The sequence below is a fragment of the Mustela nivalis genome (assembly GCF_964662115.1).
Source record: "Mustela nivalis genome assembly, chromosome: 8".
Taxonomy (NCBI): Eukaryota; Metazoa; Chordata; class Mammalia; order Carnivora; family Mustelidae; genus Mustela; species Mustela nivalis.
Genome location: NC_139027.1, coordinates 130,721,347 through 130,737,215, shown reverse-complemented (window position 1 = coordinate 130,737,215; position 15,869 = coordinate 130,721,347). Strand labels below are relative to the sequence as shown.

At 59.2% G+C, this 15,869-nt stretch overlaps 1 protein-coding gene across 5 annotated transcripts; it reads left to right on the top strand.

The window, feature by feature from the left end:
• Nucleotides 1-747: 747 nt before the first annotated feature.
• SLC35H1 (solute carrier family 35 member H1) lies at nt 748-13,657 on the top strand. 5 transcript variants are annotated; one of them, XM_082744776.1, is made up of 10 exons: nt 748-838; nt 4,984-5,358; nt 5,967-6,117; nt 6,987-7,050; nt 7,752-7,824; nt 8,371-8,539; nt 8,622-8,705; nt 11,076-11,251; nt 12,339-12,468; nt 12,768-13,657. In XM_082744776.1, the coding sequence occupies exons 2-10, from the start codon at nt 5,239-5,241 to the stop codon at nt 12,899-12,901; spliced, it is 1,101 nt and encodes a 366-aa protein (XP_082600902.1). In that variant the 5' UTR covers nt 748-838; nt 4,984-5,238; the 3' UTR covers nt 12,902-13,657. The 5 variants fall into 5 exon arrangements, with proteins under 5 accessions (XP_082600902.1, XP_082600905.1, XP_082600903.1 ...); XM_082744777.1 differs by having other exon boundaries at nt 838-1,548; XM_082744778.1 differs by lacking the exon at nt 748-838 and adding an exon at nt 870-1,249.
• Nucleotides 13,658-15,869: the final 2,212 nt, after the last annotated feature.

Sequence of the window (15,869 nt, the reverse complement as noted above, 5' to 3'; positions counted from 1 at the left end):
AGCCCAGCTGAGTCACTTGCAAGGACCTATATTTGCAGCCAGTGTTAGAAGAGAGCACAGGAGGCCCCAGGAAGAGAGGGCAAGAAAAACCCTAATGGCCTCCTGCAACCCTAGCCAGCTCTGCCCTCCTGGGGACTCTTGTGCCAGACTCTGCCTCTTTTAATCCTGCAACAGGAGTGAGATCTGAATTTGAGACCACTGCAACCTGCCCCATAGCTACTTTTCCAACCACAGCTTTGGCTAACTCCCCTTACAACTGGGCTTTAAGCCAGGCCCCAGTCTTACCTTCTCATTTCCTCTGCCCGGACACTCCCCCCAACTCCCCCATTCAACCTACTGAAATTAATTCTTAGAAAGTTTCAGGCACACAAAATCTTTCACAAATGTGTATTATTTATCTCTCATGGATCTTCTAAAATTTAATGCCCCTGACTTACCATTCCCCAGCTGGCTTAAGATCTCAGTAGAGAAAGACCATGAGAGTTTTTATCTTTATGGTGTCATGGTTGTCCAGCACTAGGTTGGAATAAGGTAAATTAATCTGTTCAATAGAAGTAAACATGTGGCTATTTCCCGGCTGCCCCGGGTGCGCGTGCCACCGCAACACGCACTGGGCGCCAGAGCGAGGCTGATGGAGCGCGAGTGTCCCGAGCAAAGACGACAGGAGAAACCGCACAGGGTCTCCGAGAACCGTGCAGGCGGGCAGACCTCTGGAGCCCCGCCCCGCCCCGCCCTGCCCCGCCCCTCGGCGTCTTCGGGCGGAAGTGCCCCCACCCGCGGCGGCGCTCGGCCTCGCACTTCCGGCGGGAGGATCCGGCCCGGCGCGCCCGCGACCGAGGTGAGTGGGCGCGCCGCGGGATGTGCGCGCGCTCCCGCGGTCGGGGGAGGCCCAGCCCGGGCGGGAAAGTGGGGTCCCGGCCGGGCTCTGCGCGCCGCGGCCCGCCCGGGCTCCTGTCCCTCTCGGGCCTTCGTGTCGGCGCCATGGAGGGGCCGGGGCCTCCACTCGCCCTCCCCAGCCGCCTGACGCGCGCGCTTCTTCGGCGCTGCCTGCGCGCGCGGCGACGGGCCAGGTGCTGAGCCGCGCGGAACTGCGCGGACGCGGCCCGGGCGGCGGAGAGGCCGTATCCCGGGGTGGGATGGGAGTGCGAGGCGCGCAGTAAGACACGTGGGCAAACTGGGCACCGTCAGGTGGTAGGAGGTGCCGAGAGGACGAGGAGCGGGCCCTCGAGGAGGCTGCAGCCGAGCAAAGGTCCGCGGAAGAGGGAACGGCCGGTGCAAAGAAGGACGCAGGCTCGTTGGCCCTGGCAAACGGCCAGGGGCCAGCGTGGCGGGCTCCGGGGCAGTGGCGGGAGAACAAGGTTGCAGACACGGGCAGAGGCTAGTTGGGGGAAGGCCCTCCTCTCGGGCGCGCTCAGGTGTTGGGATTTGCCCTATGAGGGCGTGGTCTGCTTTCGGCGCGTGAGCCTTCTCTCCTGCTGCTGTGTGGACTCCGGGCTGTCGGGGAAAGAGGAAGCAGGGACACCAGTTAGGAGACACTGCAGCCCCGAGGTGAGATCACCATGGCTTAGACGGTGGCCGAGGGCAGGTGAAGACAGGCAGCTGGTCCACAGGGGATGTGTGAGAAGGAACTGACCTAGGATAGGATTGGAGGAAGGAAGGAAAGAGTGGTCAGGGATGAGTTCATCATTCATTTGGGCTTAGGCTTAAGTAACCGGGTGTGTTGTGCTGGCATTTCCTAATGACTTTGGAATAGGTTGGGGGCACCTTCAGTTTGAGGTATCTTGGGTGGAGCTATCAGGTAGACTCTTGGAGGTACCAGCCAGGAGCTGGCAGAAAAGGGTGGGGCTAATGGAAAGAATTTAGAAATCACTGGAATGTCTCTCAGATGGGATGAGATTACTCAAGGGAAAATGAAGAAAAGCCAGGGTCCATCCCTCGGCGGTCAACTTTTATAGGTTGGTTGACAAGGAGGAGCCATTGAAAAAGGCCAGGAGTCCAGAAAAGCAGAAGAAACAGCAGGAGAGTGTGGTGTGGCATCCAAGAGGCTTTACCAGTAGGAGGAAGTGGTCAGTTTTGTAAGGTGCTGATGAAAACAGAGACTTGGTCCTCAGAGGGGAACAAGGGGGGAGGTGTAGGGATTCAGTGGAGCAGTGGGGTGGGCTGAAGTGAGTTTGGGCTGCAAGCGAGTAGGGATGGTAGTGCAGAGGACCCTGGGGGAGTTCTGCTGTAAGGGGGCCAGGAAGGGCGTAAATCCTGCCTCAGGCCACCATCAGGCACTGTACTGGATGCCACTGACTCGCCTCCCAAGAGGCAGATGATTTTATCTTCCTTTACTGGAAACTGAGGTCCAGAGTTCAGGACATGCGAGAGTGCCAGTGTTCATACAGGAGCCAGGAATGGATCCCAGGGCTTTCTCATCCCAAGCTCACACTTGTAGCACTAAATAGCACTGCCCATGTTACAGTCCCGGAGATTGAGGGGGGCCAGGTGCTATGGGGGGCTGTGCACCAACTCCTTCCTGATGTGGCTGCTGCTCCCAGCTAGGCTGCCCTCAGGGGAAACTAATGCAGAATATGGAATTCCTTTCTTGTTAAGTGGGATTTGAAAAAGAGCATTTGCCCCTTTAAGCCTGGTTTCCCTTACCGTAAAAGTAGGGTGGGGACCGTATCAGTTACATATATATCTCTATTTCCCACGCTAGGTATACAGTGGTGCTTAATAAAATGGCCATTGAGTAAATGGCTAGATGATTTCCAAGAGCCCTTCTAGCTGAGGTCTGATTTTGTGTTTGGGGTTAGGTGACAATAGGAGAATGAGTGTTGTTCATTTGGAGACAGTGCTCCCTGTGGGCTGAGGTAATCAGAGGGACTTTCTGGAGGTAGGGGACCTGCTGACTGAAGGAAGGGTGGGATTTGAACAGGAGGTTTTGGGGGGAGGGGGGGGTTGGCACAGATTGCCATGTTGGAGCAGAAACTGCACCAAAGGCAGAGTATGTGACGAGTTGAATCACAGAAAAGTACAGACTGCCCTGCCTTGGGTGGGAACCACGGGGATCAGGTGCTGGCAGGTGGAAGGCCCTGTGGTTGCCTCTGTGGTGTAGGTAGTCATCCTTAGCAGGGAGTGCTTTTGCCCCTCATGACATTTGGCCATGTCTGGGGACATTTTTGTTTGTCCCAACTTCGGATGAGGAGGAGGGGTTGCTCTTGGCATCTCTAGTAGGTAGAGATCAGTTCACTCCTAGACATCCCACGATGCACAAAGAATGATATGGCCCCAAGTATCAATAATGCCAAGATTGAAAAACCCGGATACAAGGAAAGGCAAGGATGCTAGAAGCCACAGTGAAGCAGCCCATGCTTCCCCCACCTGCAGGGCCACAGGGATCGTGCTAGCCACGGTGCAAGCACCACAGCCATGCTACTGGGCCACTGCTGTAGATGGTGTGGTTTCTCCAAACTCGTTCTCAAAAACAGTTCTATGAAAAACATGCCCATGGCAGACATACTCTTGGAAATTGCAATGCATGATAGAACCGTGGAAAAACTGCATCAGGTAAAACAGCTGGGCTCTTGGGGCGCCTGGCTGGCTCAGTCCGTAGAGCACACAACTTGGTCTCTATTGTGAGTTCTAGACCCATGCTGGGCACAGGATCTACTTTAAAAAAAAAATTGGGTCCAGGGTTCAGGTAATTATAAGTAAGTCTTATATCTACATAGATTATCAAAGTTACAAAGGATGTGGCACAATTATCAGTTATATGGACTTTCACTCTCTCAGAACCCCCCATATCACTGAAAGCTAGGAGAGTTCCCCTAAAAACACCCCCACAGGTTTCCAAAATTGCCCTCAAGAGAACCATAGCCTACCATATCCCTCCAACAAAACCTTATGCTAGCTCCCAGCTTGCCTCTGGGAAGGGCGGTGATAACCCAGCTTCCAGTGTACAGAGCGGAATGAAAGTCTCCCTTCAGAAAGGACTGGGGGTGAGAAAAGTAGGGTATGCCTGGTAGATGGTTCTAGGAAGGCTTCCAGGAGGTGGCATTGCAACAGGTTGGTTACATCACAGAGGAGGAGACGGAAGGGATGCACACATGAAGTGGCAGGTGGGGTAACTGTGCACCTGGGTCATCCTGATCTCAGAGCCCGTGTGCTCTAACCCTAATTAGGGCTGCCTAGGTGGATGGGCCTGGAGCGGTTTAGTTAGGCAAGACCATAAAGCAGGCCCCGCCTCTGGGGGAGCAGTCCTTAAAGCCTAAGGGAAGGGGAGGTATTGGTTTCCTGGTCCCATTTTTAATGCCTTAAAGATCAGATCAGTTCCCCAAAAACCAAGTGCCCCTCCCTTGCACTGAGTCATAGACCCATATGGCCAACTCCGTGCGCCCAGTGAGCACAAGACTGCCGCAAGGCTCAGCCTCCCAGGGGACAGACACCACTCAGAGCAGCCTGCCCTGCACAAGTCCACCGCAGGGAAGGTGGGGAGCCGTAGGAGCAGCCATCGAGCGGGGGTAGTCCCTGAGGAGACGGCCGTTGAGCTGAAGTTGAGCAGCGTCAGCTGAGAGGAAATGGGGGGTGGGCGGCACGTCCCTTCCTTCGGGCAGGAGGAGAGAGCCTGTGTGTCTGGGGGGCCCAGGCAGCCGGTGGGATGGGCACAGAGAGCCCCGAGCCGAGGCTGGAGAGGCCAGCGGGGGTGGGGGAGTGGGGCGGGTCAGGATGGCAGAGCTGACAAGAAGGCTTTTGGTCTTGATCAGAGGAGCACCGGGAGCACTGTACGGCTGACATCTGATCTGACATGATCAGATTTACGTTTTTAAAAGGTCACTTTGGCAGCAATTCATGGAGAACAGCTTGAGGCAACAGAGTGAACGCTGAGCGCGCACCCCTTCCTGGCCCCTACTGGGTCCACTTTGGCCCCCTCCGTGCAGGCAGGGGTGGGGTGGACCCTTGCTCTGCCCGGCCGCCCGAGCTTCCTGTCCATTCCTCTAGCCTCGGACCTGGGGACACGTGAGCCCTGCGGCCACTCAGTCATGGAGAGCATTGGCTCAGGCCACCAGCCTGTCGGATGAGGCCACTGCCTGGGGCTCCGTGGATGATTCCGAATCATGGAGGTGAAGAGGACGCCTCCAGCCAGGAGCCCTTGTTGACAGTCGCGGCCCAGCTCGGCCAGCTCTTCCCGCCGCGGAGTTCCAGAGGGGCGCCTGCCCCTGCCGGCCCGGAGCCTGGGAGCTGCAGCTGCCCCGGATGGGGCGGTGGGGCCTCGACGTGGCCTTTGTGTGGAAAGCGGTCTTGACACTGGGGCTGGTCCTCCTCTACTACTGCTTCTCCATCGGCATCACCTTCTACAACAAGTGGCTGACGAAGGTAACGGGAGGCCTCGCAGCACAGGGGGCCGGCTGGGAGGGGGCTGCAGCCAGGGCCCCAGTGTCGCCGAATAGTTAGCACGGGCTGGCACAGGCTTCGGCTGATGAGACTGGAAGCCAGTCACCCTCATACTGGGACCGGGCCCTAGAGCCCTGCCACACCAGGGGTTCCCCTCAGATGGGTTGGTCGAAGGGAAATTGGGAAAGGGAGAGACACCAAGGAGGAGCTGGGGTCACTTGGGAGGAGGGCAGCAACTGGTTATCGACCGGTAGAGAAGGGCTTCGGGGTTTGGATAACCGGTCCAGCCGCACTGGCCAGCGCTGGCTGTAACCCAGGGGCTGGAGCGGGAGGCTGACCGGTCCCCGGAAGTGGTGGAGACAGCACCAGGGCACGGTGGACCCCTGGTCTGCCACCGGCTCTCGGCATGATCTCTAGTATTGGAACTACGAGTCTCTCATCCCAAGTGATTGCTGATCGGGGGAGGGGGGAGCCCCTTGGCCGCTATAGAGCCCTGGTAAACCCCGCGGCCGGCGCCACTGCTGCTGGCCTGGCCAAGTGGGGAGGGGGGCTGTAAACCACGCCGCGCTGTCTGTGCTTTGGGCTCCTAGAGCTTCCACTTCCCACTCTTCATGACGATGCTGCACTTGGCTGTGATCTTCCTGTTCTCCGCCCTGTCCAGGGCCCTGGTTCAGTGCTCCAGCCACAGGGCCCGCGTGGTGCTGAGCTGGACAGACTACCTCAGGAGAGTGGCTCCCACAGGTTCGTGGCCCTGGGGCAGCCCTGGGTGCATGGAGGCTGGGGGCAGTGTTGTTTGGAAAACTGTGGGCTGAGAACAAACAGAGCCTTGGTGGCGTGGAGAGAAGGCCCTCTCCAGCCACCCGCTTCACTCCTCTCAGCCTGCCTCCCCCCAGCCCTATCTCTGCCTCTCATGTCCTCCCCAGGCCCCCCTACACATACACACCACACGCATGCTCACACACACCAGGATAAGCCCTGGATGCAGCACTGGCCTTGACCAGGAGCTCCAAGTCCACACCTGCCCTCACCTTGCTCGTGGGACGATGAGGGGCGCCTCAGAGCACAGAGGAGGGGAACGAACCCAGGCCCAGGTGGGGAGGGCTTCCCAGAGCATAGGCTGAAATGGCCGAGGGTTTAGTGCCTGTGCAGGTCTGCAGGGGGACCGAAGCCGTCTTGGGATGCCGGGAACTGCTGTGCTGGTGAGAAGTGGGAGGCAAGAGAGGGTGGCAGGGACAGATCCTGGAGGGCCAGGTCCTCTCTGAGGAGTGTGCCTTCCACCAGATGGAGGAGAAGCTGCTCTGACCAGTTGCGCAGAAGGGATGACAAGACTCGAGGGATTAATACCCTTCCTCTGGGGACAGTCACAGTACTTAGCAGGCTCTGCCCTGCCCTGCCCGTCAGCCCTACTGCTGGAGCAGCACCCCTCCCTCTTTTTGGCCAGGAGTTAAGCCAAGTTGCTGTGAAAGGAAGGCCCAAGGGCCCCAGAGAAAGCCAGGGTGTTCAGGGCAGAGCAGGGGGCACTTGGGGGCACCGTGGAAGTGTCTAACAACTGGCTTGCCCTTGCTGGCCCGCCCTGGCTACATGTTCGGTGGGTGCCCGTGTCTCCACAGCACTGGCAACGGCGCTTGACGTGGGCTTGTCCAACTGGAGCTTCCTCTACATCACTGTCTCGCTGTGAGTCCCAGCATGCCCTCCCAGCCCCCTGCCCCCAGCGCCAGGCTCAGGCGCCCTCTCTGACCCCGTCCACACCCCCTACCCTGTGGGGCCTGTGGGCTGGGTATGTCACCACCCCCAGGAGCAGCCCCTGCTCAGCTCCGCCCTGGTAGCCAGCAGCCCTCCCAGCAGTTGGTGGGCTCCGAGGAATGCTGTGCCTGCGTGCCCAATGGCTGTGGGGTGCCAGGCGCTTAGAGCGGTGCCGGTCATGCCGGGGAGGAAGGGCACTGACCCGCACAGGGGGCAGCTGTAACAGTTGTTTCTCATCGCTGACCTTGTAGTTCAGGGTGCACAGTCCCGCCTTCTCTTTTCCTCCTTCCTGATCCCAGTCCCCACAGAGGAGCAGATAAGTAAGAGGACGTGGTGAGCTCAGGGTTGACTTGGAGCCTCTTCTCTCTGGCGACAGTCAGAGGCCCCTTTGTCAGAGATTGCTGCCAATGAAAGGTCACGTATCAGCCGGATGACTCAGGCCTCTGGTCTTTTGTACTCAGATTGCTCAGCTGTTCTGAGCAGAGCCGGTTGCCCTCAGGGAAGTCAGGGGTCCCCACAGCCTCCCGCCTTTCCAGCACAGTCCGTGGGCTCCTGTCCTGGTGGCTCCTGTCCTGGTGGCGGCTCTGGGCCCTGGGCCCTGGCAGTGCATCATGGGTCATTTGCCCTCGCAGGTACACCATGACCAAGTCTTCGGCCGTCCTCTTCATCTTGATCTTCTCCCTGATCTTCAAGCTGGAGGAGCTGGTGAGGCCCCAGCTCCCCTGGTCCCTCCTACCCCCACAGATGCTAAGACTGAAAGGGGTGTCTGAGCAGTGGCTTGTGAACTGTATGTGACAGAGGAGACGAGGCCACCCCAGCTGGCAATAACTCCAGTTGCTGAGGGAGTACCTAGGACAGGCCACTGCTGAGAATACTTAGCAGCTGGCATGCATGGCAGGTGTAATGACCAGAAGAATGACAGAGAAAGGGTTCAAGGATAGGGGTCAGGCGCAGCCAGGTCCTGGAGGCAGCTGCCCCTTATTTGCCAGGGCCAGAGTACTGGGGGACTTCCTGGGGGCCTAGAACAGCTGTAGGAAATTACTCCAGAAGTTTAAGTAGGGATGCTGGGTACATGTCCACGGAATGTCAGTCCTGCCTACATGGATGGGAGGGTGCTGGCTGGGACCCCAGAGGTCTCGGGGGAGAAGGGTTTCTTCCCCCAGATCAGCCAGCATAGCCCCTGGGCCCAGGCTCCAGGGTTGAGAAACTCAGGACCCTGCAGTCAGTGCCCGCTGCTCCCCGCCCTGCTAGCGTGCGGCCCTGGTCCTGGTGGTCCTCCTCATCGCCGGGGGCCTATTCATGTTCACCTACAAGTCCACGCAATTCAACGTGGAGGGCTTTGCCTTGGTGCTGGGGGCCTCATTCATCGGTGGCATCCGCTGGACCCTCACCCAGATGCTCCTGCAGAAGGCGGAACTTGGTGAGAGCGGGCTGCGGGCCCCAGGCAGGGTGGAAGCAGGCCAGGCTGGGCCTGACGACTCACGCCCGTCCTCATTCCGCAGGGCTCCAGAACCCCATCGACACCATGTTCCACCTGCAGCCACTCATGTTTCTGGGGCTCTTCCCTCTCTTTGCCATATTTGAAGGTACGTTGGGTCGTCCCTCTTGGGGTCCCCTCGGTGCAGTGGATCCCCCTCCCTGCTCTGAGGCCAGCTCTGTGGTAGCTGCAGAGGTTACAAAGATCAAAGGTGCTGTCCGTCCATTGGCGGAGCCTGGTCGAAGGGCTGGACAGACATTAAACCAGATGGCTGGAATCCAGCATGATAACTGCTTACACAGAAAGTACACGTAAGAGGCGCCTGGGCGGCTCAGTTGGTTGAATGTCTGCCTTCAGCTCAAGTTACGGTCCCAGGGTCCTGGAATCGGGCCTCACATCAGGCTCCTTGCTCGGCAAAAAGCCTGCTTCTCCCTCTCCCTCAGTCTGTTGTTCCCCCTGCTTGTGCTCTCTTTCTCTTTCTCTCTTTTTCTGTCAAATAATTTTTAAAAAGTATATAAAAGACAACAGGCGATAATGATAGTGGACGTGGTACAACCAGACAGCTATGCCAGCGTGGTTCTGGTTTTTTTTTTTTTCTTTTTAAAGATTATTTATTTGAGAGAGAACACGAGCAGAGGGAGAGGGAGAAGCAGACTGCACTGAGCAGGGAGCCCGACTCGGGGCTCCATCCCGGGTTTCCGAGATGATGACCTGAGTGGAAGGCAGACACTGAACTGCCTGAGCCACCCGGGCGCCCCTGTTCTGATCATTTTACACGTGCCCCCCCAAACCCCCACGTGGCAGTACGAGCATTATGTCCATCGTGCAGGTCAAAAACGGGTGGAGAGAAGTGAAGATAACTGCCCAAAGAGCCAGAATTCCGTTCCAGCTGCTGGTTCCTGAGTCCTTCCTCTTCACCAGGCCATGTGCTGTTTCTTAGAAGGAGCAGAGGGCCAGGAAGTCTTTCAGGGTGCTAGCGTGGAAAGCCAAGTCAAAAAGACTTCCCGGACAGAGTCAGACAGGCAGGGTCTCCCAGGAAGTGGGACCAGAAGGTTCAGAGGGTGGTGGCATGGGGGATGGCCTGGGGGATGGAGTGTGTGGCCGAGGGGCAGGAGGCTGGGTCGGGCACCCTCCCCCCTCACCTTCACTTCCCAGACAAGAGGAGAGGGGGTGGGGGGACCGTCCCGGCTGCGGCTGCGAGTGCAGGTCTCCTTCCTTCCTTCCTTCCTCCCGGCTTTCAAGGTTAGTCTTTGTCCCTGTTTATCCTTCCCCCAGTCCCTTCCTTCTGTCCTCAGGGTCCTTACAGAGACTTCTGCCCCACATCCATTTTAGTTTCAAGCAGTGAAGCGTCTCGAACTCTCCAGCTGGTTCCACTGTCCAGGAAGCTTCTGCTCTGCAGCCTCCTTTTTCTCCCAGTTACCATCTGCCCCACCCTTGCCTTCTGCCCCTGCGCCACCCAGCACGCCCCCTCCCGTCCTGGCCACGGACACCCTTCCCTGCACCCCCTCCGCCGAAAGCCCTGGGAGTTGTCACTTAGCAAAGCTGCATGGATTTAGCTCCTTTAATCTTTTCTGGTAAATTAATCCCCCAAGCGCCTTCAGCACTTATGTTGCTCTTTCCCGAATTTCCTTCAATTTGCCGCCGCCTTTGCAGTACTGCTGAGCCCAGCACCAGACAGGGCGCCCTACATTGGGCAGCTGCTTGCCCGGGAGGGACTCTCACTCCACTCTTCTTAGGTGCTTCCCTCCAAAAATCTCAGTGCTCATCCCGCCTCCAGCCCCCACAGGTGCTTGCTCTGTGCCTCTCTCGGGCCTTTTCTGCACAGACCTACGGAGGGACAGTGTTGGAGGGCCAGGAACCCTCTAGAAGCCACACCAAACTTGGTGTGTGGGGGCCTGGGGGCGTGTCTCAAGAACAAGGCTTTGTCCTATATTTATGTGTGTGCGTTTACTTCTTGAGAACCGTTCTCCACTTTATACTGCCTGAGAAACGCAGGTCTGGCTGAAATGCTCTCATTTTATCACTGAGGGGATGGTCCTGAGAGGGGGCATGTCTCAGCCGCGTCCTGCAGCTGTGTGATGGCGAAGACCCAGATTAAAGTGGGGAAGGTTTGGGAGGATGAAATGAGGTCCTGTTGCAGGCGGCCCACCCGACATTGAGCGGGAGGGTTTGCCTCAGGGCCCAGGGCACTAACAGTTGTCACTTGATGGGCTGCCCCGCCTCTCTCTGGTCCCGTATTTACCACAGCTGCAGAGGCCACGCAAAGTCATGCTCCTTCCCAAAGACAGGCAGATCAGCACCGAGGGAGGGGACAGGGCTTCCACCCTAGCACCGGGACACTCGGGGGGCCATCGCTGCTTCCCTGGGTCCCCAGGTGTCAGGCTGTCTGCACAGTGTTCTCTTCCACCTGCTGTCCCCCTCCTCAGGGCTGCAGCGAGTCGGGCTGCAGTGGCCTCCCACTGTCGCCCTTTGATTTCAGGTCTCCATTTGTCCACATCGGAGAAGATCTTCCGTTTCCAGGACACCGGGCTGCTCCTGCGGGTTCTGGGGAGCCTCTTCCTTGGAGGGATCCTCGCCTTTGGTCTGGGCTTCTCTGAGTTCCTCCTGGTCTCCAGAACCTCCAGCCTCACCCTCTCCATCGCTGGCATTTTTAAGGTGCATATGTGGGGGTGGCCCCAGTCCTGTCTTACAGCACAGACCACAGGCTCCGTAGCAGCTTCTGTCCCAGCTCCCGCGCCCCAGACCCCAGCAGAGACGAAACAGAGAGCCTGCTTAGGGTGCTCTCGTCTGAAACTCCCTCCCTTCCTGGCCACAGTCCTACACAGTGGTTCCCAGATGGAGGACACACACCCAGCAGGTGGCTGAGCTGCGATTCTGACTCCACAGGGCCTGGGGTGCAATCTCGTTACCCACTCTGGTCTCTGGTTTTTTGGCAGTGGCCTGGAACTGTGGGTTGAGAAGCCCCATCCAGACTCATTGGGAAAGGGGGTCTGTGATTGATTGGTGATGTCTGCCATGGTCACAGCAAGGGACAGTGCTTTGTTAGCCTGTTTTGCCTTTACTGCTCCCCAGCAGCACATGCGCCTCAGCTCTCAGGCATCCCCCTCCCCTGCCATCCCTCACACCGCCCTGCTCAGCCCATGGGGGCAGGGTGCGGTTTCTCCTTCATGAGACAGACACTGGCGCCTGAGTAGTGCTGCCTAAACCCAGAACCATACGTCTCCCCGAGGGGCTTAGGAAGAGGCGTGAGCTGCGGTTCTCAGAATGAGTCATGTCACTAGTCCTACCAGCAGCCACCGTGTCTGCAGAGCCCTGTGGCCAGTGTGTGTCCTGTGGAGCCCAGGGTGACACGGCATTCTCCTGTTGCAGCATTGTGCCCTCCATGTCTGGATGCCTTCTGGAAGCACAGCTGTCCTTCCTTCCTGTGCACATGGCCGCAGGCTGGACACTCTGCTCCCAGCCTTGGGTCTGGTTTGCCTCTTTAACCCTGACAGAATGCAGTGCAGAGCACCTCCCTTGTTGCCTCCTAGTAGCACCAAGGGAGGAAAGCACTGCCGGCAGGCCTGGTGCTCTGAGCTCAGGGAAGCCCCCATTTTGCCCTGCTGGCCAGGCCACCTCCGGCCCCAGGAGCTCTGGCAGGCCAGGCTCTGCCCTGCGGTTGTGCCCGGTGCCCCCACCGTCTGCCTTCCTTGCAAAGGAGCCAACTCCTGATTGCTTCCCCTTCCTGCCCCTCTGCCTTTAGGAAGTCTGCACTCTGCTGTTGGCAGCCCACCTGCTGGGGGATCAGATCAGCCTCCTGAACTGGCTGGGCTTCGCGCTCTGCCTCTCGGGCATCTCCCTGCACGTGGCTCTCAAAGCCCTCCACGCCAGAGGTAACCCGAGCCCCGCTCAGAAGCTGCTTTTCTGATGCTCCCCGCCGTGACTCAGCCCCTTGGATCTCCCCTTGACCCAGCCCTAGGGCCCCAGCCACCCAGCCAGGAAAGGCACGTGGCTCCACTCACCCAGGCCACCGCCATCGCCACATGGGCTCCCCCCGCCCCCCCCCACTTAGAAGCTGGTCATTTCCAGGAGGTGGGGTGGAGTAGGTGGGACCTGGGCAACTTGACACGCACATTGGGGGACACCGAGAAAACTGTGGTTGGGTCTACAGCTGGTTTCTCTCTGTCCCCAGGTGACGGTGGCCCTAAACCCTTGAAGGGGCTGGGCTCCCACCCCGACCTGGAGCTGCTGCTTCGGAGCAGCCGGCCCGAGGAGGACGACAACGAGGAGGAGGGGGAGTACTTTGTGGCCCAGGGGCAGCAGTGACGAGCCAGGAGACTGGCAGGGAACCAGGCTGCTCCCAGGCCTCGCACCTCACTGCAGCCCCGGGGTGGGGGGGGACTCTCCCAGGCTGGGGGCTGGGCCTCGGGGAGCACGTGACCACGCGGCGGGGCTCCGGCGGGGCTCCCGCAGGGCTGGTGCAACCGAGGGGGGAGCGTCAGGCCAGAGCAGGGCCCAGATGTGCCCCGCTGGCCAAGGGAGCGGGCTGGTCTCCGCGGCTTGCTGGGCGCTGACAGCGCAGGTGGTGATTTCCAGGGGCAGCGGGTTTCTGAGGGGCCGGGTTTAGACTGCGGAGCAGTTGGGAAGGGGAGAAGCCAAGGCTGCAGCCTGGCCTCTCCCCTGGGGTCTGGGGCTGTCTTTTCTCAGTACAGGTCTATTTATAGTTTGGAAATAAAGGATTTACAGTCCACTGGCCACTTGGCTGTTGCCTGGAGGAATGGGGGCTGGGGTGGGGGGGATGTGGACCTTGCTCTCCCCTTTTGCCCCTGCCCGGGACTGCCTTCAGATGACTGGTCAGACTGCAGGCAGGAAAAAAAATATTTACAGAGCACCGTTCTGGGGCTGTTAGGGCTTTCACAGCCTAGATTTGAGTCCTGTCACTTACTAGCTGTGTGACCTTCAGCAGATTGGTTAACTTCTCTGTACCCCAGTGTTTTTCTCTGTGAAATGGGAATAATTTTCTCGGTTATTCAGAAGACAAAGTCAATATTGATAGTAGATTAAATGTTATATATAAGTGTTTATTTTGCAAATTCTTTCAACGACCATGGAATCAGGACCCTACACGAGTGACAGAACTAGGATTCACAGCCAGGTCCTGTCCCAAGCACATGCCCATGGAAGAGACGCAGATGGACTGGCTTAGGGGCCTCGGGGATCTGAGCAGAATTTCTGTTCACCTGACTTGGACTGGTCACACCCCCCCTGCCTGCACTGCAGCCCTTATAAAACGAGAGGGCTGGGCGAGATCCTGCTCTGATGTGCCAGGGTTTTGAAAACTGGCCTCCGCTTCAAAGGCCTCGCGCCCCCCCTCCCCGCGCCCCGCTGCCGCCGCCTCCCCAAAGTCTGGCACTTCCAGGCAGAAGTGCTTCGAGGCACCCACAGCAGGTGGCGCCGTTGCACCACGCGACTCCCCGGGCGCCACCCACCCGGCCGGCTCAGAATCCAGGCTGGGGTCCTGGGAAGAGGACAGCGGTGTCTTAGGACGGGGACCAGAACGGGGCTTGTCGCCGACTGCTCTAATCACATCGGAGCCACAAAAGTACACTCCGATAAGCCTAGGAAGAGTTACACTTTAGAAACTGGTCAGCAAACTTCCGTAAAGGGCCAGATGGTCCGGGCCGTGGCTTCTCCCGTCCTCTGTCGCCCTCTGCCCTCATAGCAGGAAGGCGGACAGACACAAAAAGGTGTGGCTCTGTCCCAGGGACACCTCACTTCCCAAACCAGGAGTCTGCTCGGGGCGCTGGGTTGCCAGCCAGCCCCTGCCGTAGAAAATCCCGGAGAAGGCAGGGGACCGGCGGGCAGGGAGCCAGCGGGGAAGCCGAGGCCGCGGAGGGGGCGGGACTAGCCTGAGGTCCCCAGAGCCTCGGGGCTCAGGAGGAATTGGGAGGAGGTCTGCGCCCGCCCCCAAGTCCCAAGGCAGACAGACTTCCCTCCGAGAGCTCCCCTGCTGTGGGGCCTTACCTGGGCTGGCCGCCCCCGCCCCCCCGGATTCTGCGGGCTCCGAGGCCCGGACGAGAGCAGCTCACACTCCACACCGCATGACGGATGACGTGGGGCCAGCCAGCCGAGAGGAGGGGCCGGGGGCCTCCCACCTCTGCCGGAGAGGCTGCTCCTGGGCGGGAGAGCCTGCCACAGCCCCGCGCCGGCTCAGGTGGATGAGAGCTTCCTGTCTGCTCCCCCCACCGTCCGCCCTCTCCCCACCCGGGGAGTAAGCGCTGCTGTCTGGTGCAGTAATTACAGGGTGCAGAGCGGGGCCCGCACCGCCCGCGTATTGGGTTCAATGACAGACCCTCACTTAGCAGCAATTACCAGCTGAGCCTGGAGGAGGCCTCCTTCTCCTCCCCCACCCGGCCCACCCGATCGCCTGGCCTTCTGGGCCAGACAGCGTCCACCCGGGGCCGCGAGCCCTGGAAGCACCCATGCCGTCTGCAGCCATTGCATCTCAGGGCTGCAGCGTCGCCATGGCAACTCGGTGCTTGCACAGGTCGAGGGAAGCTGAGGATGTGACTTGTCTCTCTAAGGCTGTGGCGTCTGTCCCCACTCGGCCTCCAACTCTGGGGCTTTGGCAGAGGAGGGCGGAAGGAGGGCTGCCCTGCCGGTTCAAGTTTTAAATGCTTGCATGCCCATCGTCTCCCCGGGGCAGGGGGAAGGAAGGTCTACGCCCCCACTACATGAGGATGTCTGCAGTCGGGTCGTGGTGGGAGGAGAAGAGGATGGGTTCGCCTTGGGGGGAGACCCCAGACAGGAGCGGGACCTGAAATGCCTTCCTCTTCATCCTGGCACCCTTCTCTGCCTGGGTTTGGGGGGCCACCCGGGTCTGGTTCTGCTCCTGTGAGAAACCCAAAAACCCAGTGGCTGGAGAGCGGAATCCCTTGGTACGGATAGAATTGTCTCCGCAGTACTTGCCACAGCTCTCTGCATCCTGCGGTAATGTTGGACTCGGGGGGGGGGGTCCCCAATTTGCAATCCAGAGGACAGGGTGGGGACTCCCAAATGGGGTCACCCAGTTGGGTGGACCACACTCAGCGAGCACTGGCCACATGCTGGGCGCTGTGCTGGACTTGGGTTAGGGATGAGTGTTCTTGGAGAGACAGCAAGTGGGGCCCCCCTTCCTCCCAGGCCCAGGGAAGTGTGGAGGCAGGGGACAAGGGAACTGGGGAAGAGAACAGGATATCCGCTGGGTACCCTCTAGGCAGTTCACAGGGGTGACTTGTCCCCAACAACCCAGGGC